This window comes from Phocoena phocoena, chromosome 9 (genome assembly GCF_963924675.1).
Source record: "Phocoena phocoena chromosome 9, mPhoPho1.1, whole genome shotgun sequence".
Classification (NCBI taxonomy): domain Eukaryota; kingdom Metazoa; phylum Chordata; class Mammalia; order Artiodactyla; family Phocoenidae; genus Phocoena; species Phocoena phocoena.
In genome coordinates, this window is record NC_089227.1 from 92,195,590 (window position 1) to 92,223,576 (window position 27,987).

General features: G+C 46.5%; 1 protein-coding gene across 3 annotated transcripts in view; it reads left to right on the top strand.

Moving 5' to 3' along the window:
- The window catches only part of TBXAS1 (thromboxane A synthase 1), a 149,934-nt gene that overhangs the window by 52,731 nt on the left and 69,216 nt on the right, over window positions 1-27,987 (top strand). Inside the window, exons 4-6 of one of the 3 annotated variants that reach the window (XM_065884397.1) lie at window positions 14,730-14,826; window positions 22,668-22,784; window positions 24,891-24,911. In XM_065884397.1, coding sequence (XP_065740469.1) covers window positions 14,730-14,826; window positions 22,668-22,784; window positions 24,891-24,911 — 235 coding nt within the window. Of the gene's footprint in view, window positions 1-14,729; window positions 14,827-16,220; window positions 16,276-22,667; window positions 22,785-24,890; window positions 24,912-27,987 lie in introns of those variants that run through there. The other 2 variants (XM_065884398.1, XM_065884399.1) reach the window with 2 other exon arrangements.

The window sequence follows — 27,987 nt, forward strand, 5'->3', positions numbered from 1 at the left end:
TGTGCTGTACGGCAGAATTGAACTACTCATTGATTATAAGGATAAAGACGACTAGTCAACATTAATCACTGATGTTGGCTTTGAATTCTAGAGACAAAATGGTCATTCCCACCATCACGAGGAGATGGAACATGGCAGAGGGAGAGACAGCTCCATCCTTGCCACCATAAGTTGTAGCTACGACTGCGACATTGGGTCCAAGTTGGCTTGGGAACAAAGCACTCGAAGGATTACCTGGCCACACTGGGAAGGAGTGGGGAGGGGGTGAGTCCCAGCCCACGCTTGGAATCTGGAATCTTCCGCCTCTCATCCTTCAGTGGCATTTCCCACAGTGTGTTCTTTGGACCATTTCCATTGAGAATAATAATTGTTACATGGAAATAAAGTGAGAAGTTCCCCTTGGCCAATTGCTGGAAACACTGGGCTAGCCAAAGGAACACAGGTCTCTTTATTGTAGGACTTCTCAGAACTGTTCACATAATAATGTGCATGGAAAATCTCCAAGTGGGAAATTTAGTATGTAGTGTGTTTATTTGACCACAGACTTTTTTTTTTTTTTTTTTTTTTTTTTGCGCTTGCTGGAATATCTCTTGGGACTAGAATATGGAGAACGGGCATTGAGAGAAAACACTGATCTAATAAGCAGTAGCATTTTACTCCTAAAGAATTCCACATTGAAAACAGGCATCGATAAGAAGAGTTTACTTCACCATTGTAAATTATCAGTGTTGCCACCAGTAATTATTAATCACCTCCCTTTCAAGGTTGTGTGGGTGTACGTGTGTTTATTCTGTGGCGCTGTGGAGAACTGGGGACACACTGCCACATGTTTTGCGTGGTTATTGATTCCCTTTTAGCCCCACACCTTTTCCTCTCCCCTTCCTATCCCCAGCAGACAACCATTCCATTGTTCCATTGTGCTTAATGTGTATTTTTTTGGTGCAAATTCTTGCAAACTGGGTAATACGGTCTCATGTATGTTTTCTTTAGCTTACGCCAATGGTAGCGTCACATAGCTCGTTCTATCCTTTAGATTTTTTCACTTAGTGCTATGCTTTGAATCTCCATCACGATGCTGTGCTCCCATGGAGTCTGTGGCCTCTGGCTACCGCCTATCACTCTGCAGCATGCCTCCACCCGGCTTACCCACCCAATTTCCCAGAGAGGGACACCCAGTGGCATCCAGCAAACAACGTGGCAGTGGACATCCTTTTCTGGGCCCTTTCTGGACCTGTGCATGCTATGTGTCCTGCTTTTAGGACGGTAAGAGAGATATATCTTTGTTCCCTGGGGCCACTTACGTAGTAAATTATTACTCCATAGCAGTTTTCCAGTGCCCTGTCTGGGTCTTGTCCTTTCACTACCATCCCAACAACCTTTCGAGTTTACCTGGGCTGACTGCATTAGCTTCAGTTTATATAGAAACATCAGTGCCTTTAAGACGAGAATGACACGTGATCAGTAAGAGGCGAGCACAGGGCCATGTGGGTTCTCCTTGTTAATCCAAAGCCTTTTTCTGTCCCACTGTCCCTTATTGTTGTTCCTTGGACACTCCCTGAACTCCTGCTTTTGGACTCCAGCCCTAACAACACGTCACGTACTGTCTACTGTACTGCTGTCCTGCTAGAGCACAAACTCCATGAGGACAGGTACTCTGTCTTTTATTTGCTGGGATATTCCCAGGGCCTAGAACAGAGTCTGACACGCAAAAAGTGCTCAGGAACTTCCTGCTGAATAACCAAAGGAATCTCCTCTGAGCACAAGCCTTTCAGAACAAATCTGTCCCCAAGAAAACCTCAAACATGAAGGTCTAGTTATGTTGCTGGTTTTGCTAATTTGTATTATTTCTCTGGGACATAACGAAAGGACTTGGGGGAAGTCTCTTGTCCTAAAATCAAGGCTTTGGGTAGAAGAGTCTGTAATCTTTCCGCATCAGTGACCTACGCTCCATCAATCCAGAAGTTAGCCCATAAAAGTACAAAATTGACTTACTACCATGTCAGGCCATCTTGGATATACAGGGTAAGGTGAAGGGCAGGCTCTTATGACGCACTGGCTGGGCCGCACTCACTCAGACCATTGGTATCCCTCCCCAGGGGCCACCCTCTCCTCTAGCCTAACTCTTAGGGGTCTGCCTAGGGTGCCAGAAAGAGCACTGGATTCGGAGGCAGAGCTGGGTCTGGTCTGAGCTCAGCTCTTCCCAGCTGTGGGACTAGATGACTTAACCACCATCTTCGCCTTTAAAAATACCTGAGCGACTGCCTACCCCCCAGGTCTCACGTGAGACTAAAGGAACTATCAGTGTTCTCCATGAGCACAGCCCGCCCAGGGAGCAGGGATCCTGGCCATGATGGCTCAGCCCACCAGGGCGGGCTCTGAAAGGTCCTCCTGCAGCCACCCACCATCTCGGGGCAGTGCTAACAGCAGGAGCCCGTCCCTAGCCAGCTCTGGGCTGAACTTCCCCAGTTCCTGTACATGGGTACTCAGAAAAATTGGGGAGGCATTTCTCTGGCCTTTCGTGCCTCCTCCTGGCTATGGGGCTACTCTAGGCAGATGGCCTGTGTCCAGGCACTGCCCACCCAGGCATCTCACCTCTTTGGATCTCTATTTTCCTAGCTATGAAATGGGGGCATTGGGCTAGAATGATCATCTTGAAGCTTCCTTCTATTTCTAAAATACTATGATCTGTGCTTTAATTATCCCCCCGCCTCTTGTTTCTCTCCAACTGCGTCTAAAATTCTTTGGCCATTAAATTCTCCTTTCTCGAGAGTTCCACATCTGGGCTTTCTAATTATACCTAGCCCAGGACAGCACATTCCTCTGATGGCCTGGGGTTCCTGGTCACAGTGTCTTTTCAGAACTGATTCTAGCTTTTGCCAAGCCCCTCAGTTCATATTCTGAGTCCACATATCATTGGGGGAGGGGAGATTTTGCTACGTACTCTCACACAAATATATGTCCTGCACATATTCTATGTGATAGGACACACACACGCACACGTATACACACACACAGAGCTCTCTCTGATGCCTGAGAATCTACATGCCTGGGCATAACCATGTGGGCACAAATATTCTGGGACAGCCAGACGACTATTTTAATGTTTCTCTGTCCCTGCGGTGCCATCTAGCTATTTATTTAGTAGCTTGATGCTGTTTACATGAACAATTTTGCCTTATAGGCAAAGTTCTTCATGTTTATGATTCTTACTGTGAAAAAAATTGCTTGCCTAACATCTGTTCTGAATTTGTGTTTTCTTTCTTTTTATTTATCTGTTCCCTACTGAATTACATTTGCGCCAAGGACAGTAACTTGAATTGGAATCGTCAGTGTCCTTCAGGATTTCTATACACTTCAATACATCTCTTAATTACTCTTTTTTTATTGTTATGAGATCTACATATATATCCATACTCATGCAGGCAGATTGGTTTGTAGCTTACCTCTGCCTGTCCCCCTCTGGGGAATAAGTTTTATTAACTGAATAAATTAAATGGGCGGGTATATCCAATAGAGTAGAGAGGTTTATCATTATAGGTTTGTCTCAGATAATTTTCCCCCTTGCTGCCCAGTTCCCTCGTTTAGCCATAGCTCTGTTTGGGAGAGAGCTTGCCTGGAGCTTGAGGTGGCCACAGCAGGGCTAGAAGGGCCCTTCGTCTTGTGGATGAAGAAGCTCCTCCAGGCCGGCTTATGTGAACTCAGACCCAAGTCCTCATTAATCCCCTGTTCTCACTACTTAGAAACCCACCCAAGGACCAAGCAAGCACATCCCCAGCAGTAGCCTAGAAGGTCCTTAAAGAAGAGTGCTGAGACCTGTTTCCTACCCAATACCTCGGAAGTCCACCAGGTGTAGAGACTGTGACCCCGAGACTCAAGGGACTTGCCCCAAGTCACCCAGTTCTAACTCCAAATGCAAAGCTCGTTCTACCATCAGGTCCCCACTCCTCCTGGGAGGGCTGTGCACTCCTCCCCCTCTTTATGACCTCTCCCACACTCACTTCAGTCTGTATCTATGTCTTCCAATGGCACAAAGACAGACGAGACGGTTCCCCCCACATCTGGGAGAACTCGCTGCGGGCCTCACACCAGACATTGTCCACTCAACAGCTATTTCGACCTCCGCTGTGTGTATAACACTGAGCTGATGGTGGTGGGAGATACCGCCCCTCCCTTTCCCCAAAAGTATCACTCATGTCTCTTTTCCTGAAGAAATCTGGCATCTAATCTAGAAGAAAAATACAGACCTGGTCCACGTTGCACAAGAATGCCAGGTAATGAGTGACTGAATATGCCATGTCGAGCAGACAACCTGAAGCCACAAATTGGGTAGAATCATGGGCCAGAGAAGCCTTCCAGGAGGAGGAAGTAGTCAAGCACAGACTTGAATAACGGGGAGATGAAGAGGAAGAGAGAAGAACGGTCTACCCAGTAAGAACAGTTGGAGAAGGACCTTAGGGTGGGAATGGTGGGAGGCGGGGAAGTTGACAGCTGGAAATGGAGACACAGATGGATCGACCGGTTGCCGTTAGGTGACCCTGGAGGGAAGCTGGAGGCTCTCTGCCGACCACAGTCTCTGCGGGAGTGGGATCTGAGTAGCACAACTCGGTCCACCACGTCATGGAAACTTTGGTTCAAACGAGATCTTTGGCAGAGCCCTTGGGTTGCAATGGGGGCCTAGCTCCCAACGGTGACTCCATGCATAGGCAGACCTAAGACGGCCACCAAGGTAGGCGCCCAGGTGAAGAAGCCAGTAGGGCAGGCATGCAGGTGATGCCCCTGTCAGTTGGTAGAAGAGAAGGAGAAAGAGTGGCCCACACGTTTTAGAAGGGACAGAGACCAGTGACTTTGGGAATGCAAGATAAAGATGAGCAAAGAGAAACAAGGTTCAAGTCTGGCTTCAGATCTGCCAGTGGCAGGAATTGGGAAACCAGGAGGACAAGAAGTGATTTCTCAGAACTAGAAAGGCAGTCACAGAATCATCTTCCCACTTACTCATTGGTACGAGGCACTCTGCCAGCTTCTTGGGGATGAAAGGAAAAATAAGACAGTGCTTTATCCTCAAAGAACTCACAGAGTAGTAAGGAGCCTGTTAAGAAATAAAACACTGAGATGCAAATCAATAGAGGAATGGACAAGGTACTATGGGAACTGCGGGAAGCAAAGGGTCTGAGAAGAGTCCGCAGAAGAAGGGACAGGTGACCTATCAGAAAGGTTTTCCAGACAAGATGGAGACCAGGACTTCAAATGGAACCATAGAGAAATAGTGCAAGTGTGGGGAACCACAAGTAACTGTTTCACAGCAACACTGTATGGCTGTAGTTCCCAAACAGTGCACTAAGGCCCCCAAAGGTGCCATAGAGAATTCACAGGGGCTTCCTGGGATATCACGGGGAACGCAGCGACATCTGTTGGTCATGGTGAGAACTACTTTCAATGTATGCGCATTCTTTTTTCAAATGTCTACTACGTTGTTACAACATGAATATTTATTAAGTTGTTTGGGCATAACTGCTTAAAAATGAGACTGTTGGGTACTTCTTTGGGCCTTGCAGGGGGCATGAAAAGTTACTGAGTCACTAAGGGTACCATGAATTGAGAAGGTTTGGAAACCTTGGTGGAAGAGGAGTGGGACAGGGAGAGAGGTCCTGCAGGGCTCCTTGTTACAGTCAAGAAGTTGGACTTTTTTTTTTTTTTTTTTTGGTACGCGGGCCTCTCACTGTTGCAGTAGGAGTTAACCTGGCAAGATAAAAAGAAGGAGGGCTGTTCCAGGGAGGCAGGGGAACAGCATGTGCAAAGGCCCCCATGGATGGGACAGGTGATGGAGAGTTTCAGTAAATCAGGTTGATCATCAGTACCGGCTTTGGGGTAGTGGGAAATAGGGAGGGATGAGGCCAAAAAGCAAGGCGGGGGCTGGGTTGTGAAGGACGTTGCAGTGATACAACGTGCTAAAGACTCCCAGAGGCCTTGATGGAGACAAACCACTGAAGGGTGTGAAGTAAGAAGTGATGCAATCAGACTCGCATTTTGCAAAGCCCTCTGTAACTGAGTCAGGGCCCACGTGTAGACAAGCAGCAGGTCAGGAAAACCAGCCAGAGTGATAGAGGCATAAATCTGAGAAAGTCCATCCAGGAAGTGAAGGACCAGAGACTCCACCAGTATCTGAGGGCAGGAAAAGGGAGCCGACCAGGCCCCGGGTACTGCAGAGAGGCGAAGGGCTGACTCAGTCCATCAGGCTCTGCAGGGCTCTGTGAGGTCAGGGTCAGTCCCCAGGCATGAGTGCCCTGAGGCTTCCCTGGGCAGGAAATGCACACCCTGATCCGAGTGACAGGTGGGAGTTGGAAGAAAGCAGCTCCCGACTCCAGGGACCTATGACTGTCACTGGCTCCTCAAGAAAAGTGTCCCTGGCAGCTTGAATGGGCTCCGCCTCTTGGCTAACTCAAGACTGCCTTGGTCTAATGACGGATCAGGTGGCTAATGAGAAAGGGCAGTATGCTCCACCGAGCCGGGCAGGGACAGATCCGCAGGACTGCGGGGGCCGTGCTCTCTCAGCAGCACTGAGTACCGCCTAGCCAAGGGCCCGCTCCTGTGAAAGCCAGACGCCCGGCGCTCCCAGCACTGAACGCCTGCCTAGCTCCCTCTGAATGTTTTGGAGGTTGAGAGTCTCTGACGCTCACCACGTGATCTCCAGCAGTCAACGCTCACCCTTCCACGCTGAGCTGCCCACCACTTCTGTGTCTGCAGTCCAAGCCAGAGGTCAGGCTTAAGGGCAGGACAGCAGTTACCCTATTAGCATCCTCCACCTGCTGGGACACAGCCCTGTCACCGAGGCAAGGATTCATCAGTTGCTCGCTGTGTAGCAGCTGTCAGAGTTGCTAGAGACCCTCATCAATCCTTCAGCCCCTACCTGGAAAGCAGAAGTCTCTGGAAGCACGTTCAGATTGTTTCTGCTAAAGCGAGGGAACGGAGCGGCATGTCACCCGATCTCCCGGGGGCACTTCTCACCCAGCTTCTTCATCCCCTACGAAGTGGCCCCAGCCGGGTGCAGCCCCCCACCCCAGGAACAGGGGCCTTCACTCCTCACGGGGAGGTTATCATGACCTCATGACCGGCATTCGCCTAAAACCCTACTGTGGACAGTGCATTCTCATGTTTCTCATCTGACCCTCATAACAGCCTCTTTCATCAAGGAAATTGGCTCAGGAAGGTTGAGGTTCGCTCAAGGTGACACAGCTGTTAAATCACAGGGCAGGGCCTTGAACCCAAGTCCTGGCAGCTGCACCACTGCCAACACCCACCTCGACTCCTGAAAGACTCAGTGGGGCCGATCCAATGACAAAAGTCTTTTTTCTTTCCTTTTCTTATCACAAAAGCACTCATTGTAAACCACTGGAACAGTAAAGAGGTGCACAACGTGAAAAGTAGAAGTCCGCCACGATTTCCTGATCCAGATATACGCACAGTTAGCTAACATATCTTACTCCAGAGTTCTTCCAGAGATATCGCCTGAGCCTATTGCCTGACACGGAGTATGTGCTCAATAAACGCTTGTTGAATGAACTGTCAGATAGGCTATTATTTATTTCCACAACTGTATATACTGTTTCGCAATGTGCTTTTCCATTCAGCTGTGTGACTTGGACATCCTTTTGTGCTGGTGCCTATAGGTACCTCCTGATCACCAGCCTTTAGAGCTCAGCCACCCCTGATGGGGGCAGGCCTTCCGGAACAGGGCCAGGCAGCGCACAGACTAAGGGCAGCAGTGCACCAACCTCGAGTCCCAGAAGGCAGCTGTGAACTAGTTTGGTCAAACTGACTGGCCAGTTAAAAAAAAAAAAAAGAAAACGGCTAATTAAACAAGTCAAACAAGTGTTGTTTTTGTCTGCACAATACTTCACTGATTTGCCTAAATCTTCTCTTCCACCAGGTGCTTCAGAGTTGAGTAAGGACATGCTTATGTACCTACATAAGTACCAATGCATAACTGGCTAAGAACTTTTTGCCCCCCAAAGTGACTATACATACATTTAAATTAGCGGGAAGCAAGAAGTTACCTTCACAATTGGGCTGGGGTTATTTAAACCAGAAGCTGCTCTGAATTTCCACCTTTAAAAGACACAGTCTGCGCAGCTGGAAGCCTGGCTGCTTGCACACCTCCTCAGCACTGGAGCTGTTCCACCAAGGCTGGCCTGGGGAAGCGTGTCTCTGGTGCAGATGGGTGGCAAGGTCACGGCCAGGGGCCCAAGCTTTGGCAGCCGTCAGACTGGGATCAAATTCCTGTCTTGGGCAACTTCTTAATGTCTCTAATTCTCAGCTTCTTATTCTGATAAGTGGGTATGATAACTACCCCGTCCATTTTCTATGAGGATTAAATGAGATCCTACAGGCCAGGACACTTAGAACAAGGCCTGGTAGGTAGTAAGCACTCAATAAACACTAACGATCGTGGTTTCCCCAAAGGTTCTGAGACGGGTCCTCAAGCCATTCAAATACGTCACTGATACAGGATGTTCTTTCATGCCCTATAGAGAGTAGACTTAAAATTCAAAGACCATAATTCAATGTCCTTTTTAATTCATAAGAATTCGAGGATTTAAAGATAGAGTAAACTGCGGAGATTGCCTAGGTTTACTCCCATATTTCAGAGGCGAGGAAGCTGAAACGCAGGGCATTTCCAGAGTCTGCCGACGACGGTTGTCTGACTGAGTACCAGAGCTGGATGATCCTGGATCCTGACTCCCAGGCCCTAGCCCATGTGCGTTTGCAGTATCCCAACCCACGTCAGGAGGCAGTAAGACGCGGCCATACGTTCACACCAGTGTATGAAACTGAGATCAGACCCTCGTGGGGAAGTAACGTTTTGAGAGGCAGAATGGCATAGGTATTCCAGAAGGTTGAGAAGGAAAAGGGGTACTGTATTAGTTAGGATTTCTGGATTACAAATGATAGAAACTCAGCTCAAACGAACTTAAAAGCACAAGCTAACTTAAGCTTGGAGGATGCAAGGAAGACTACAGGAAGCAGACCTTGACCTGGAATTTGTACATCCTTGACAGTCTCCATGCTTGTCTTAAATTTTTGCTTGTCCCTGTTAGAGCTTTCTGCAGGCAGTTCTCACCATGTGGTAAAAGATTGCCACCAACAGCTCTGGATTCATATATTCCCAGTTTAGCATCTCCAGGAGAAAAAACAGAGCTTTCCTCATGCAGTTTCCATGTATATACATCCAGTGAAGGATTCTGACTGGCCCTGACCCAGTCATGTGTGTCCACCCTGTGGACCAGTCACCGTTGCCAAGGAGATGAGATACCATGATCGGCCACGCCTGGGTGTTGAGTCCATCCCTGTGACCAGAGGGACAGGGTGCTATCATCGACAGCTCCTCCAGCACTGCATGGAATGGGAGAGGGTGCTTCTTCAAGGAGGGCTGGGCAGACAAAAACAGTGGAGCCGTCCAGGCACCCAAAAGGAAAAACAAACTTCATTTACATGTTTCTCTGTTCAAGATCTTTCCAGGAGCTCCTCAAATTGCAGAAGAGTATTTGTGTAAATATAAATTCACAAGATGACACAATTTACATGTAAAATGGGGCCAGTTTTCTCACGAGGTTCATAAACCAGCTCTGAAGCAATTCTAAAGAAATTGTGACAAAATTGTTTTTAGCGTTAGCAATATTACTAGAAAAAAACACAAAGACTCCCAAGGTGTCTACTTGGAAGGACAACTTTCATTTGAGTGTAGAAGTATTATTTTGTTCTTTTTGAAAAACAAAAAAAATTATCTTGGTAATAACTAAATCAATACAAATATATTACCAAAGTATGTGTGCATTCCAATGTAAATGTTTCCTTTTAGATCTAAGAATCTAAGGAAATGAGAATGGGTGTGAATTTGAGTTAAATATAAAGCAGGGTTTTTAACATGGGGTTTGTGGGTCCCCCAGTCTGGTTACTGTCAATCAATCAGAATCTCCTGGAGAGCTTATTAAATTTAGAGGGGACTGGGTCCCACCCCAGAGATTCTGGTCAGGTAGGTCTGGCTAGGTCCAGACATCATTATTTTCTGAATGCTTGTCAGGTGTTTTTGATCAGTCGATGAGGCTGAAAACAACTGCCCTAGGACAGTGTTTCTTGAAATGTGGGAGTAGTCATCTTGCATCAGAATCTGGAGAGTCTGTTAAAATGCAGATTCCTAGGCCCCTCCCAGGCCTACTATATCTGCTCCAGTGAGGAGCAGAGCTGTGACTCTATAGTTTAGTAAGCTCCCAGGTGACTTTTATACATTTTAAATTTGGGGGGCTTCTCTGGTGGTCCAGTGGTAAAGAATATGCTTTACAATGCAGGGGACGCGTGTTGGATCCCTGGTCAGGGAACTAAGATCCCACATGCTGCAGGGCAACTAAGCCTGTGGGCCACAACTACTGAGCCCGCGCACCTCAACGAGAGAGCCCGCGTGCCACAGACTACAGAGCCCTGTGCCCTGGAGCCTGTGTGCCACAACTAGAGAAGACCCACACACCACAATTAGAGAAGACCCACACGCCACAACTAGAGAGAAGCCCGTGCGCTACAATGAAAGATACTTAGATACTGCCGCAACTAAGACCCGATGCAGCCAAAAATAAATAAAATAAATAAATAAGTAATAAATCAATCTTAAAAAACTAACCATTTAAAAATTTTGAGATAATTATAGATTTACAGGAAGTTGCAAAGAAAGTACAAAGAGATCCTGTGTACCATTTACCCAGTTGTCCCCAATGGTAACCTCTTGCATAACTATAGTACATTATCAAAACCAGGAAATTGACATTGGTACAAACCATAATACCTATTCAGATTTTATCAGATTTACATGCACTTGTGTATGTGTTGTGTCTGTGTGTGTGTGTAGAGTTCTATGCAGTTTTATCACGTGTAGGTTTGTGTAACCGCTACCGCACAGCTAAGATACAAAACTGTTCCATCACCACAAGGCTCTCTAGTTTTACCTTTTATAGCCATACCACCCCATCACACACACACACACACACACACACATCCCTATCCTTTGGAACCTACTAATGTCTTCCCAATCTCTATAATTTTGTTATTTCAAAAATGTTATATAAATGAAATCATATAATATGCAACCTTTCTAGATTGGCTTTTTTCACACACATAATTCCCTTGAGATCTATCCAAATCATTGCATGCTTCAATAGCTTGAGGGTTTTTTTGTTGCTACATAGTATTCCGTTGTATGGATGTATCACAGTTTGCTTTACCATCACCAGCTGAAGAACATTTGAGCTGTTTTCAGTTTTTGTTTATTACTAATAAAGGTGCTATGAATGTTCATGCGGATGTTTTATGAGAACACGAGTTTTCATTCCTCTAGGACAAATGCCCAAGAGCACTATTGCTGGGTCATATGGTAAATACACGTTTAGTTTTATAAGCCACTGCCTAACTATTTTCCAAAGTGACTGTAATGTTTTATGTTCGTGTCAGCAATGTATGAATGATTCGGTTTCTCCACATGCTCATTAGCATTAATGCTATTTTTTAAAAAGTTTTAGCCATTTTGAGAGACGTATAGTGAGATCTCATTGTGGTTTTAATTTGCATTTCTTTAATGGCCTAATGATGTTGAACATCTTTTCATGTGCTTACTTGGCATCCATGTATCCTTTTCAGTGAAATGTTTGTTCATGTCTTTTGCCCATTTTTTAACCAGATTTTTTGGTTTTTAACTGTTGAGTTTTGAAAGTTCTTCATATATTCTAGATGTGAGTCCTTTGCCAGATGTATGGTTTGCAAATATTTTATTCCAATCTGTTGACTGTCTTTTCATCTTCTTAGCAGGTCTTTCAAAGAGCACTTTTTTTTTTTTTTTTTTTTTTTTTTTGCGGTACGCGGGCCTCTCACTGTCGTGGCCTCTCCCGTTGCGGAGCACAGGCTCCAGACGCGCAGGCTCAGCGGCCATGGCTCACGGGCCCAGCCGCTCCGCAGCAGGTGGGATCTTCCCGGACCGGGGCACGAACCCGTGTCCCCTTCATTGGCAGGCGGACTCCCAACCACTGCGCCACCAGGGAAGCCCAAAAGAGCATTTTTTTATGACATCCAATTTATTGATTTATGTCTCTTATGGATTGTACTTTTGGTGTCAAGTTTAAAAACTGTTTGCCTAGTCCTAGATCCCAAAGATTTTCTCCAAATTTTTCTAAAAGTTTAGTTTTACATTTAAGCTCATGATCCATTTTGAGTTGATTTTTTATATAAGGTGTGAGGTTCATATTTTGGCCAATGTATTGGCCAAATTAAAAAAAAATTCTATTATGACTTATTCCAAAAAATCTTTTTGTATATCACTTTTTATAGCATCATTTTCTTAGTGGTTACATAAATGTACATGCTTAATTTATCACTATCTACTGGTATCAGTGCTTTACCACTCTGAGTAACATGAGGAAAACTTATTTTCATTTTGATCCCTTTATCCTCTTAGTTTTAAAATATAATTATCTTAAGTATTTTCTCTAAATATATTGAACACCATATCAGATGGTGTCATAATTTTTGCTTCAATCATCAAATTTAAGAAACATAATTGTTCACCCACTCCATTGTTCTTTCCTTTCCTTTCTGAAGTTCCAAGATTTCTTCTGTTATCATTTTCCTTCTGTTTGGAGAACTTCCTTTAGCCATTCTTTTTGGTTTGGGGGGGGTGTTTTTTGTCGTTGTTGTTTTCCTTTTGGCTGCATGCGGGCTTTCTCTAGTTGCAGCGAGTGGGGGCTACTCTTCGTTGCGGTGTGTGGGCTTCTCGTGGCGGTGGCTTCTCTCGTTGCGGAGCATCGCCTCTAAGTGCGCAGGCTTCAGTAGTTGCGGCGCGTGGGCTCAATAGTTGTGGTGCGCAGGCTTAGTTGCTCTGCAACATGTGGGATCTTCCCGGACCGGGGAGCAAACCCGTGTCCCCTGCATTGGCAGGCAGATTCTTAACCACTGCACCATCAGAGAAGTCCCCTTTAGCCACTCTCGAAGGGTAAATCTGTTCGTGACAAATTATCTTAGTTTTCCTTCATCTGAAAATATTGTTATTTTCTCACCTTTCCTGAAGGATATTTTCACCAGATGTAGAACTTGTGGTGGACGGTTTTCTTCTTTCAGCATTTGAAAAATGTGTCAATTCCTTCTGGCCTCTATGGTTTCTGAGGAGAAACCTGCTCTCCTTTCATTGGTGTTCCCTGTAAATAATGTTATTTTTTCTCTGGCTGCTTTCAAGATTTTTTTCTATTTCTTAGTTTTCAGAAGTGTAGTTATGATGTGTCTTGGCATGAATTTCTCTGGGTTCCTCCTACTGGGGTTCACTCAGCTTCTTGAATCTGTAAGTTTTTGCCTTTTGCCAAATTGGAGACATTTTCAGCCATTCTTTCTTCAAACCCAGGAGACATTTTAAGTTTGAGAAGCATTGCTCTAGAGTGGGCTTCAAGGGTCCAAGAACCCCCTCAAATTTTATCTGAAAATGCTGTGAATGTCCATTTTTCTTAGGAGAATGTCCACAGCTTTCACTAGATTCTCAAAAAATTCCATGACGCACCCCATAAAGTTTACAGAAGCATCGGTTTATGGCCTTATTGGGTTATTTTTGGTCTTCTTGGCTAAAACCAATTCTTAAAAACTAGTTAGTATTCTTCCTCCTACCACATCTGTTGAATTCCTGTGTCCCAAAGGTTTCTCTAACCGTTCTGGGAAATATGATCGCTCAGATGAATATTTCTGAGTGCCTGACATGTGCCAGACAAATATTTTTTCCCCCTAGTTAGTGAGAAGCGGAAGAGTTAAAACATTAAAGACACTTTTAGCTCATGAGAAGTTTCAAGTAACTAAGAAATCAAAGTAAACTTTGCTCCTTTCATGTCGTGTGACTTTGTTCCTTACTGGTCTGAGCTGGATGTGCCAGCGATCACATTACATCCTGAAAATATAATTCCATATACAGTACTAAAAACGTGGCATTATGCAGTGGGCCCACTTGTCGTCACTCTAGTTTGCTTTATACGGTTGGTAGCCAAGCGCACATAGTTCCTCCAAGCGGTCTTGTCCCTGGATAACTGCACAACTGAGGCGTCTGCCTGGTACACCCTCACTCACCTTCGCCACCCACCTTCCTGGAGTAACTCTCGCTCATCTCTCGGAACTCACTTTAGGAAGCACCACCTCTAGGAAGACTTCGTTCTCTCTTCTCCAGGGGTTGAGCTGGGTGTGTCTCCAATGTCACCCATGCTTGCCAGATGTCACAGTATGTGATGATTACCTAATTGTCACTGCCACCAGACTGTGAGACCCTTGGAGGCTGTGACCGCATGCTTTTGGGCCCCAGCACTTTTGAGCCCCAGCACTTTAATAAACATAACGTGTCCTTAAGCGCAGCTCCCTGTGGGAATTCACCACCACCACTGACTGGCTAAGCCTTTCCTCCATTTCTTCATTAGTGTCGTAAGTATCTCTTGAGCTCCTTCACAGGCAGGTGTAGCAGGATTCCATAGATGTTTGTGGAATGAAAGTTGGTGTTAGATCATCGCAGCTCTGCTCTTCCTCAAGCTTAGCCATGCATTTCCTCATCTTCTCCACACCTTTACCTCCTATTTATCTTTTATCCTTCATTCTAAGCTACTGTGAATTCTTTTTGGAAAGGAGAAGAGGGCAGATAAATACAACACATTTTAAAGTCATTTTTTTTTTCCTCCCAGGTACTATCTTGGTCGTCAGATGTTTATCGTTATCTCTGACCCAGACATGATCAAGCAGATACTGGTTGAGAAGTTCAGTAACTTCACCAACAGAATGGTATGTAACTTTCTTTCTTCATATGGATGGATGGGGAATCATTCCAAGATGCAAGGACCGCACATCACATCTAAACAGGGATGTGATTGGGCCTTCTGTAGGGTTTAGATCAGTTCAACTCAAAACTGTGCTCCCCAGTGAATTTGAGTTTTCAAAAGGGATGTATAGGACGCTACAGAAGAATGGCATTTACATTTAAGAGACGCTTCAAGAAAGCTAAACCTCAAGAGGAGTTGGGGCTAATAAAATTCTAAAACCGGGAGGGTTTTGAAAGCTGTGTTCAAAGCTAGAGGAATCCAGAGAGTCAAGTGACCTCAGACAAGTGACCGAGGAAGACCGAGCAAGGTTAATAAACATCAGAGAGAATGCAAGATATCAAGCTTCCCGCGCTTACATCCTTCCCAGAGAGTATAAACATCTTAAGGCTGGAAAAAGAAGACAAGTAACATTACGAGGGAAATTCATCCCCAAGTAACAAGTCTCTAACCCACTAAAGGATGTACATATTCCATCTTTTTTTGAAAGCACATATCCTGCTTTTTATCTTTGATGAGAAATCCCAAAGAATCGAAGAGGTGACAGAAAATGGCAAAGCTCAGTGCTGTCCATATTTCCCAAAAATGAGGAGATGAGAATTCTAGCAGAGATGATCAATAACTTTCATGCTGATTTTTGGAAAAAGTCTAAAGGGAGTTGATAGATAGTTGCTTGTGAGAATTCAGAGAATCACTGTGCGCCAGCCTTTTTTTTTTTTTTTTTTTGGCAAATTAAACTCATCTTCCGTTCTTATAGGAGTAGTAAGCAATGTATGCACTCTTTTGCTGGTTATTTGACAAACTTCTGCACACTTGCCATATACACCAGGCACTGTCTAGGTAATGATTAGAAAGAGATAGAAAACTCAGTCTCGTCCTTGAGGAGCTTATAGTCTAATGACAGAGGCAGAGAGGAAAGAGACCAGTACAATACGGTACGGTGAGCATGGAAAACACTGCACCATCCGGGATGGGAACCAGGAAAGGCTTATTAGACGTAAGGTGACTGGGACTGAGTCTTAAAGAAATTAGCAGTAGCCCCCTAGCTTTCTGTACTGGTTGAGCTGTCCAGAGTGCGGTGGTTTTTTTTTTTTCCCTCATTAACTTTCACAGGAACTTATGAGACTGGTACAATTATCATCTCTATCTTACTGACAAAGATAGTAAGGCTCAGGTTAAGTGACAACCCTGATCACATGACTAACAGGAGGAAGATTAATAGGGTTTAGGTGCCATCTCCCAACTCAAGTCCAGGGCTCTTTCTACTGTCACTATTGTAACAGCTGCCTAGGTGACATCTCTGGATTATCAAGGTTTCATTGAGCAATTGTTACTCGCCCAAAGCACGCTCATCTTGCGGCCCCAGAGCACCATGCACACTTCCCGGCACCACATGGCCACTAGAAGGAGGTGATCTGGGAGGGGGTGATCGCCTGGCCTGCTAACTCCTCCATCACCTCAGAATGGCTGAAGGAAATACAGAAGCTTAGCCACTTCTCTGCCTCCGTTTGATTCTCTCCCCAAATACTCTGCTGTTACTTCCATGTTCAAAGTCCCTTGAAGGTTTTTGTGGCCTTGGGGTTTTAGAGACTGAGTCTGATGGTTAAAGGCAGTCATAGATTGCTGCTCCCCCAGACTCAGCAAGGAAGGTTGATTAGAGAAACAGAGGAAGCCAGTGAGTCAAGGGCCCTGACCGCCAAGCCATGTGCTGGCAGGCATGGAAAGCAGTCCAAGGGCTGCCACGGTTCTTGGCCACGGCTGAGCCTCTGAGCAGTGAGATGGGACACGTCAGCCATGTGCCTCCATACTGTCATGTTCACATGACATCCAAGATGTAACCAAGGTATAAGACCCCTCGAGCTGACCTGGAATAGAGCTGCTCTCAGATTGATGTCCCAGGGGCAGACACATACTCAAAATACACGTTCAGGCAGAGGGGACCAAATCAAGCTGCCCAGTTTCAGTCCATTTCTCCTCCAAACCATGTGTCTACCGTCCCTATTTTTCCCCACCCCCTGACTAAGATCTCTAGGCCCCCACCTCCAGAATGTGGTTCTAATTTCCTCCTTTCACTCAAGACAAAGTTCAAGTTTCTCAGGTGAGATTTAAGGGCCCCTATAATTTAGATCCATTACATATGCTCCCACCTCAGCCCTCACTGCTCCCCAGTACAAGCAGTCACCCCAGCTGGAGCGGCCTCTCCATTCTCTCTGCAACCTCTCCAAAAGCCCTGCCCAGTGCCTTTGCTCATGCTGACACCTCCGCTAGAATTGGAGACAGCACAGCAGCGGGTCTTATATTTACTAGCAATGTGAACTTGAGCAAATTACTTCTTTAAGCCTCTCATTCTTCCTTTGGAAAACAGGGATATGCTCTGCCTTACTAGGCTGTTGTAAGGCTAAATGAGATTATATGTATAAGTCCTGCTTTACACGCAGGCGAGACAAGTTTTCACCGTGCATTAGCTGCTATTGACAAGAAGATCCTCCACTTCTCCTACACCCATCCGAACCCTTGGTATTCGTCCAGATTCTCCTCAAATTCTGCTCCCCCCATGAAGCTTTCCCTACCTCAACCCTCATTTACTTTTCCCCTTCTCTGAACGCTAACAGCGTTGACCATCTGCATCATTCATTTTCACAACCGCTCTCATCGTGCCTTCTACTATTTACCATGAATGAGTGCACGGCTTTCACCCTAACTTGATTAACTTTAAGCCTTGTCCTTCTCTTTTTATACCCCAGGGCCCAGACACATAACGACTACTCAGTATCCGATATATTCTCGTTCAAGCAGAATTGACTCTCCATCAACTTGACATTCTCCCCAGAAGAACTAGGTAGTACCTGGAGATTCAATATGTACATCCTCTTGTAGGTCATTCACAAACATGTAAAAAGATCCATCAAAGATAAGATCTCTAGGAAACCCCAATGTTTGTAATTTTCCATCTGGGAATGTAGCCACTTATCCTTAGCTTTGTTTATGGTCTTTAAGCCAATCCCATATTCATGAGGAAACAATGCTTAGTGACTCAATCTTCAAAGAACCAACTTTAGAGTGGGATTTTCTCACAGGTTTTGAAAGTCAAATTACATTGGGTTCTGTGGTTCCCTCTTATCCATATGCTTATTTATCTGCTCAAAGAACTCAAGGAGATTAGCGAGGCATGATTTTTTCCTCCTGACACCATGCCACCTTCCCTCTAATAAGCCATGTTTACCTAAGTGTTCAGCGATTCAGCTTTATTATACATTCATTCAGTAAACATTAAACACTTACTCCATGCAAGCTTCTACCAAATGGTCCCTTGTGAGACAGAAAATACCTCAGCATATTAGTTTGATACGTGAAGTGAAAAGGAACTTAAATAACGCATGATTTCATTTTCCAGCTGTAAGAACCCATCTCTGCTCACAAATCCAGGCCTGACTTATGTGTGCCCCCGACAGCCTATGGAGAGTGGCTGGGATGGGGAAGCTGGGTTTAGCTCTGAAATTTGGTGTGACCTGTAGGCATCCCATGAGGGACTGACAGAGCACTCTGGCTGGAGTTGGGACGACACCACCGGGAACTCCCTGACATAAGTCAGTATTGAGCAAATACTTGAATTCAAAAATTGTTGAATGACATATTTTTTTCCAATTCAAGAACACCGGGCTGAACAGACGCTACGGCTTGGACCCAGGGTGGCAGTTCCTATATCACGCTTCCCCATTCACATTTTCGAGGCGCTCAGTTCCATGGAACGTGACTGCTTTCTCTTGCCCGTTTTCCGAATGGACCCCTTGGGCCTCTATCACTGCCCTCAGCACTTCCTCAAGTTGCTTCCAGTGGTGCAACCACAGTTTAACTGTAAACCCCAATCAGTCTCCTTAGCATGGATAGAACCTCAGTTGCCCCAGCACCTCTGGACTTGGCTATTTTTATGCAGGTATTTTTAATTAGCTCCTCTTGCTATCGGGTACTCAATGAGGCCATGTGGGCAGCTCTTTTCTTTATTATCTGCGGAAACTGGAGCTGGGTCCACTGATTCAGCAGAAATGGTCCTAACCAGCAGTAGAACGCTGTACTCCTGGCCTGTCATTAAGGCCCAAGTTGGGAAAGCCGTGGGAAGGGTGCTGAGAGGTAGGGAGGCCTTTGGCCCACGTTGGGTTGGTCTAGTTGGATACGGGAATGGAGAGGGGTGTGTTTGATCACTAAACCTGCTGCCAGGAGCTCTGAGCCCTGGTCTGAGATGAGTATGGCAAGAAGGTCAGGCAGCAGGCATGCCCACTGCCAGGTTCCATCACATGTTTGTGGAGTGGAGTGGAAGGTGGTGGTCACCCACGTGTGGGGTGAGATGCCAGCCCTCAGGCCCTCACAGGCAACATGGGGGTCAACTCTCCAGGCACCGGTTCACACCGTCGACTCACATCTAAAGCCACGTGATAGATTTGGGGAGTGGTTTTATTCAGGACCCCCAGGGCCTGGCTCCCCAGGTACAACCTCTCCAAGGCTACTTTCACCCTCTCAGCACACGGATGTCGGAATCATAGGACGAGTTCCTGTGAAACCACGCAGCACTTGGCACTGGCAAAGACTGCTAAAGTACTGAGGCAAATATGGCACTGGAAACCTTATTAGCCCCTGTGCCTGCAGCAGTGCCCCATCCCGGGGGCAGAAGTGCAGCTGGTCACAGAGCTCGGGAGCCAGGCAGACTCCACCGGGGGCTCCAGATGGATCGGGCCACCCGTGCTGGACCCCTAGGGACCTGCCCGCTGCTACCCAGAAGGGACAGAGGGGCCTCAGGAAGTTAGCCACAAATATGCCTCGCCCACACCTGCAACAAGTCCCTCTCCATCAACAGCTTTTGAAAACTAACTCATCTAGAGTTTCTGGTCCCCTTTCTCTTAAATAAAACATCGAGTAAAAGAAAACATTCTGGTTTTCAAATGGGTACAGGGAGATTTAAGTGAGAATGGTTTGGCCCATGACTTAGGGAAGCTCTCGTCACTGCATTCAAAACCTGACTACTTTTTTCAGCTTTGCATTTCTTTTTTTTTAAAATAAATTTACTTATTTATTTTTTTTTGGCTGCATTGGGTCTTCGTTGCTGCGCGCGGGCTTTCTCTAGTTGTGGCGAGCAGGGGCTACTCTTCGTTGCGGTGTGCGGGCTTCTCATTGCGGTGGCTTCTCTTGTTGCAGAGCACGGGCTCCAGGCACGCGGGCTTCAGTAGTTGTGGCACACGGGCACAGTGGTTGTGGCTCGCAGGCTCTAGAGCGCAGGCTCAGTAGTTGTGGCGCACGGGCTTAGTCGCTCCGCGGCATGTGGGATCTTCCCAGCGCAGGGCTCGAACCCGTGTCCCCTGCATTGGCAGGCGGATTCTTAACCACTGCGCCACCAGGGAAGTCCCTCCTTTTTTTTTTTTAACATCTTTATTGGAGAAGGGTCAACTCACATGATGGGTCCACAGCTCCAAGAGGTAGAAGTTCTTACTTAAAAGACTGAACATACTGCAGAGAATCAGAACCCCAGGTGTGCAACCTCATTTGCCTGACCCCTGTCTGTTTTGAGGCAGGTCTCATTGTTTTACGTGAAACATTGTGCTGTGCACTGGAAACCCTGCAGCCTGAGCTGGGAGCTTCTCATCCCAGGATGGGCTGCCCACAGATCACTCAAACCTCCTGTTCAGAATTTCCGAGAAGTGGAGTACAGGCTCTAGTGATAGGGGCTCATCGCTCAAGGCAGGTTATTTTTAGTAGTTATTTAGACTACTGGGAAGTTCTCCTTTAGAGGAGCTGGAATTTTCCCCATAGCTCCCACTATTGAACCTAATTCTACCACCCAGGGTCAAAAAAAAGAGCCAAATCTCTTCCGTGTAATACGAATTCAATAGATATTTTAAAAGTACATACTAAGGACCACTATCTGATCTTCCAAGCCTTCTCTTTCCAGCTACACATTCTAAAATCTGTCAGACTGTCCCCTCACCAACCGACTGCTCTTCGGAAATGACCAACTTGCCACTTTCCCTCTTCCAGTATTGTATCTAGAAATGAAAATAGGTTGGTTACTCTAACCAATGCTTCTGAAATCTTCCATCAGAGAATGAAGAATTCTAACGGAAGTTGTAGGCTGAAGGGAGAGTATTGTCATGGCAAGCTGGTGAGGGAGACAATGCTGACATATTGCACAAGGGCTGGATTTGTCCTCCAAGGGCAAGATAAAAACTATCATGGAGCCAATCCTTAGGTCTATAGGACAGACACAAAATCCAGTCAACCTTGACTCTTATCTCCAATTTCCTCTGTTCCATCAGAAGCCCATAAACCACCACTCAGCTTTCCTTGGAGCAAAATGCTTTAGGACAGGTAGTGTGGCAGAGGACCGGCGTTTGCCAGTATACAAAATGTACCATTTCCTCCTTTGATTCTGGAACCCAAACAAATGGGTTATATTCTAAAAATTCCACAAAACCACAATTCTGTATAGTGACCACAGCACTCCTAAAGAATTTTATTCTAAATATAGAGAGGTATTCCTCTGCAGAAAAAATATCCCAGCAACTTGGTTCTAATATATAATTAAATCCCCACAGATACTTTGCAGTTACGTATTATAGGTTATTTTGAGTGTTCATATTTTATCAGAAAATTATCATTTTCCTCTGAACAGGAGTTTTTACAAGGCTTTTGAGTTAACGGTGGCTGGCTTCATGTTTCAACTATAATTAAAACAGTGAAAAGAAATAGCAAAACCGTATATCACATGCAGTTCTGAAGAATGCTTTGTCCTCCAGTCCCCCTACTTCCCCTCACCCTGCAGCCCTGGGGCTCAGGGCTCTGAACAGCTGTGAGGGCCCCCAGTTTTGACCGTTTGGTGGGAGTAGGTGGTCTTAGGAAAGAAGAGACTGGCCTGGGAAGAAGGGATAAGGAGACCTCATTTTCTGTGTGCTTCCAGACTCAGCTGGACTGTCTCCTCCTCAGAGAAGGCTTCCTGGCCATTTAATCCCCTATCATTTTCTCACCTCGCTGCCCTCTCTCCCCCTTCATAACACCCACTTTCCCATGAAATGTAATGACAGCTATTTGTTAGTTTAGGACGTAACTGTCTGCTTCCCCACTAGACTATCAACTCATTGAGGGCCAATGCAATGTCTTCTTTATTCAGCACCGTATAGCCAACTTCTCGTGTATATTAGACATTCAACAAACATTCGCTGAATGAGAAGAATGAGTGAATGAATGAGTGAAAGAACACAGAAACACCATGACAGGAAGGAGTTCTCTTGGAACAGCTCTGTTGGGGCATGCTTCTGAAGGACTCTCTTTTTCTCCTTTCCCTCTCCTCCCCCCACCCCCAGGCATATTCCAAAGACCCAGACACGAGTCTGTGAACTCCTGGCCCAACGTAACCAATCCAACCACACAAAACCCCTTGCCAAAATAGTTCAGACATGAAACTCAATCCCAGGAAAGACGAGCCCACCTCCAAGAAGCCAGCTGTTGGGTCCTCCGGGAACCCCCACTCTGCAGGGGAGCTGCAGAACACACAGACGCCGCTGAGTTATTTACAGTGATAACCACAGAGTAACAAGATAGAATTGGGCCAGCGGCGCTTCCCCATCTGCTCCCGGTGGGTCCTCGGCCATGGATCTAGAGACCATTGTCCATGAGCCTTTATATTCTGTACATCCTTGCAAGAGAAGTCTCCTAATTATTGGTCACGGGTGACTTAAACCAGAGAGTTTATCGTGGACTGTATTGCCACCCAGGCGTCTTGGGCTCCCTTGTGTCCTAACTCTGTTTATCGCTTTCCACCAGGCATCAGGTTTGGAGCCCAAACCGGTAGCCAACAGTGTCCTGTTTTTACGTGACAAAAGATGGGAAGAGGTCAGAAGTGTCCTGACGTCTGCTTTCAGTCCTGAAAAGCTGAATGAGGTAAGACGTGGGAAACGCAGACTCTCTTCCATAAAGAGCAGGTTTCCTCTCTCCAGATTATGATGGGAGCCGGTTCACTTTGCGTCACTTGTCCGTTGCCCCGCCCGCTATGCCCGTCAAACCTCCCTATTATCCCCAAAGCACAGGAGACCGTACTGGAGTGTCTGCCCTTTCTCCAGCCTTCCGCAGCCCCAGTTGCCATGAATCTGTAGTGAGTCAGCAAGCGCTCAGGGCACTTCTGCTAAATCCCAAGGCTCTGCCCCGGGCACTTTGGGGGCACCCAGGAGAAAACTGGAGGGGCCTCCTCAGACTTCCGCGTGTGACAGATCACCTGAGAGTCCTGTTAAAAGGCAGATTCGGATGCAGTAGGTCTGGGGTGGGGCCTGAGACTCTGCATCTCTGACAAGCTCCCAGGTGCCGTGGATGCTTCTGAACAATGAACCACACTTTACGTAGCAAGGAACTAGAGAACATCTTGAAATGAAGGTGAGCTTTGAATCAAGTCTGAAATAGGGAAGAGATGGCCGTGGATACGAGGATGTCCTTGGGCAGGACTCTTGGGAGGGGGGTGGGCATGCCCAAGTTAATCTTTGTGGCCAGGTCAAAGGGCAAACTCTCATTTACAAGATGCTCTTAAACCCGGGGCTGCCGCCTTGCCCCGCCCAGGGACCCACCCTTCCCTACCAGCTGTATAAATAAAACGTACTGTTTGTCCTGCTTCCTGACCAAGTTCTCTCACACCTGATCCTCACTGATGGCCCCTCAATTGCTCATCTGGCTTTGATGCCTGTTCTGAATCCTGCAACAGCAACAGCTCATGACTGAGCCCTTGAGCCCTTCTGATGTGACGTGGCTGAAGGGTTGCCTCAGTGTGAGTCCCAGGTACATGGGCAACTCCAGAGCAAGTGCCCTTCCAGAGCCGGACACCACATCTAGCTGTTGCAGAACGCCTGGCCTTGGAGTGGCCTGTCTTCAGTTCAATGCGTGAGAGCTACTCTGAACTTCAACTCAAGATGCTCGCCCATATGGTCCTGCTGAATTCCTCTAAGTCTTCTGAAGTCCCCCAGAAGAGGAGAGGGTTCCAGACTTCATAATTAATCCCATCCAAGTAAACTCAGAAACCAGAGATCCTGCCCATCCTCAGTGAGGTTTTTCTGTTGTTTTCTTTCCTCAAGGCGGTTTTGATTTGTGTTTCCATACGTAGCCTTTACACAGCCAGCTAACACTCACACAGCTCTTACCATGTGCCAGACACCACTGTAAGGCTTCCTGTTCGTATTAGCATACTTAATCTTCACCACATCTCTGTGAGGTAAATACTATTATCAATCCCATTTTACAGATGAGGAAACTGAGGCCCATAGAGATTATGCACTTCACGTCACATAGCTAGCAAGTGTGGCAAAGCCAAGGTTAGAACCCAGTTCCAGAATGCTCTTAAGCTCTCTGCTTGACTGCTTCTCCCATCTTGTCCTGAAGCTCCCTAGGACTGTCCTAGGGACTGTCTGGAGGGTGGTGGAAGGGAGATGAAGCAAATGGAAACCTAGGGGTATCAGAAGCAACACTCCTCCATTTGCTGCCTAAGTTTGGAACCAATTGAGGTATGGAAACAGGTTTCAGACAGAAACCTCCTTTCTCACTGGTAAAGCTGTTTGAGAAATACAGCCTGCCTTCTGGTGGTGTGGGCTTGCTAATGCTTCACCCAGAGTGGGCAACTGCAGCCTCCCCCCCCAGGAGGAGGGCAGCCGAGAGCGCACACTAACATGCCCCCCCCACCCCGTCCCCCCAGGGCTGGCCCACGCAGGCTAAGTTCCTTCTTTGCACGCCTCGGCCTGATAAGGGAGGGCAGGACCCAGCCTTCCTCAGCCTCAGGTACACACTGGAGTCATCTGGGGAGCTTTGCAAACCATTGCTGTCTGGGTCTCACATCTAGATTAAATTGGTTTGGTTTGGAATGCAGCCTGGGTCTGAGGGGATTTTACAGCTCCCCAGGCGATTCTGATGTAAAGCCAGAGTTGGGAACCGCCACTGGTAGAAATTACCCACAAGGAAACATGAGGAGGGGGGTATCCTGCTACAGCTGGAACCAGGAGCCCTGCTCCACAGTTAGCCCTGTTATATACTGAGGTTTCATGTGAGAATTTGTTTGAAGGAAGGGCCTGCTTCTTTAAAAAGTTGTAAAGCATTATTTGGGTCACCTTTATTACACCTAGTCACTAAAATGCTAAGTTAACCAAAAGGGGAAGGATGGGGTGGAGAGGTAGGTAAACCGTGGGTTGACATAAGGAGCTCCAACACGTTGCATCCCACTTCTTCATTTGTGAGTAAACAATGACTTGACAATGCTATAGATACAGAAAGAATCTTATCATTTGTTAAAAAATAAATTGATGAAGGGTATCTGATTTTTTTTTTTTAAGTAAGAAAGGAAGTTTTCTTGACAGTGAAAAGGAAAAAAAAAAAAAAAAAAGAATCTTATCAGGGTCTAGATTTCTTTAACACCCTACAGGACATACTCCAGAAACTGATACAGCATCATTGCCCAAACAAATTCAGGGCTCCTGAAATCCCAAGCATTTTCTCCTTTTGGTTCAGAAATCAAATTCTTAGTGCCTGAATTAGCTGCAGAAAATAGAGTTCCTCCAAGTGGTTCATAGCACTGAGATGCCTAGTAGCCACAAATAAGAGGGAGGGGGAAGGGAGGGGGAGAGAAATATTCATAGACAGATGCCCTGGGTTTTGCTTCAGATCTAGCTCATTGTTTAACATATTCTACAAGTGAACTTAAAGCTCCATTGGAAGTCATCTTTCTACTCAATATAGTTCAATTTAGGTTCTTGGGTTTCAGTTGAAAGGACGCCTTTCCGGTGCAGAGTTAGTCACCTTCGTCCCTACCTGTGGAGAACCTAGACCTGGTGAATTTAAGGTGTCTGGGAGGCATCTAAGTAGATGCATCAGGCAGAAGTTGGCTGCAGATATGGAGCTCGGGAGAGAAGGGTAGGAAAGATGGTCATCAAAAACACAGACAGGGGGCTTCCCTGGTGGCGCAGTGGTTGAGAATCTGCCTGCTAATGCAGGGGACATGGGTTCTATCCCTGGTCTGGGAAGATCCCACATGCCGCGGAGCAACTACGTCCGTGAGCCACAACTACTGAGCCTGCGCGTCTGGAGCCTGTGCTCCGCAACAAGAGAGGCTGTGATAGTGAGTGGCCCCCGCTTGCCACAACTAGAGAAAGCCCTCGCGCAGAAATGAAGACCCAACACAGCCAAAAATAAAAAAATAAAAACACAGCCAGGGGCCACGGGGATATAATATACAGCATAAGGAATATGATCAATAATACTGTAATAACTTTGGGGACAGATGGTTACTAGATTTACTGTGGTGATTGTTTCATAATGAATGCAAATGTCACACCAGTACGTAGTACACCTGAAACTAAGGTAATAGTGTACATCAACTATATTTCAATTTAAAAAAAAAAAGAAAATTTTTACAAGAGAGAAAACACAGGGCTTCCCTGGTGGTGCAGTGGTTGGGGGTCCGCCTGCCGATGCGGGAGATGCGGGTTCGTGCCCCGGTCCGGGAGGGTTCCGCGTGCCGCGGAGCGGCTGGGCCCGTGAGCCATGGCCGCTGAGCCTGCGTGTCCGGAGCCTGTGCTCCGCAATGGGAGAGGCCACAACAGTGAGAGGCCCGCGTACCGCAAAAAAAAAAAAGAGAGAGAGAAAACACAGACATGGGTGAGGTCGCCCCAGGAGTGTATATAGCATGAGAAGAGGGCTGGGGAGAACCATATATAAGTGAGGGGCAGAGGAGAGACCTACAAAGATGACTTGGGAAGAACAGCTTGAAACTGAAGTCCAGGAGAATGTGGAAGGGAAACGCTTTTCAAGGAGGAAGGAGCAGACAAAGGTGTTAAATGCTGGTTAAAAAGAAAGGAACATGAGGACTAAAAAATACATGACAAAGATAATAGTTTTCAAGGGTTAAGCCAATGTCTGTGTGTTTCATGCTCCATAAATCATGTCCTGGATTTTCTCTCCCCCACTGAATCATTGCTTCAGAAGGAGGCGGCAGTGGGCAACTTCCAGAAAGAGGAGGTCTTTGCTCAGTTTTGCACATGAGGCTTTCCTGAGCCCTACTGAGACAATGGTCTTGGAGTTGGGAGCTTTGTTGGGAGTGAAAAGTTTTCCTAATTCCTAAAGCAGCTCTCTTTGTATATGAAGAGCAGGGTTTGAGGCTCTGAGCAAGGAGTGTTACTCTACACCAAAGTGTAGACCGGATGGAGGATCTTCCTATCCTACGGAAGATGGGTGGAGGGGAGAAAGATGGGAGGGCTGGTTGCCAGACATCAGTTGCCAGACGTCAGTGTCCTGACTGCCTCCTTCTCCAGCGCCCGGGACCCTCCAAGTTTCTGGATGCTTCCCTGGACTTTAACCTCACATTGGCTTTCTCTTTCTAGTCACTTGTTCTCAAACCTTGTGTGATCAAGGGCTGCGCCCAAATCACCTAGTACCCTTGTTTAAAACACATAATTCCAGCCACCCCAGGACCTATAGAATGAGAATTTCTAGGGCGACTGAGAATCTGTATGCTTTACAAGTGCCCTGGCACGATTCTGGTTAGAGCCCTGTTGGAAAGCACTGGCGGTGCAAGTCTTCCTCTTGGTCCCTCGTCTGACCTTCTCAGACCCACAGACTCCCCAGGCTTGTAAGAGCTGGGCCCCAGAACCCCACCCTCCTCCCCTGATTTATTTTTCTCTGTGGTACTATCACCAGCTAACATTCCATTTATTTTACTTATTTTTTCTTTATTGTTAACTGTATAGCAATGACACACATAACGGACACTCAACAGTGATTTGCTGGATTGGTGGATGGATGGATGGATGGATAGGGAATCACAGAACCAAGAAGCTTTCTACCTAAGGATATATGTTACAACTGAGATAAAAGGGAAACAAAAGGGAAATAATTTCATCAAAGAAAAATTACATAAGAGGATGTGGCCGCCTGTTGGCTTTCTCTTTAGAGGGTCTCAAGTCTAGGCATACGTAGAAATAGAGAAAGCAGGTCACAGAGACGCAAAGAGGAGAAGAAGGCTCACCGAGGGCCTGGGGCAGAGGAGACAGAAGAGAGAAGCTCGGGGAACCCATGGGAGCCCGCACTCCACCGGGACATGGGAACCTGGCTCAGTTTTCCC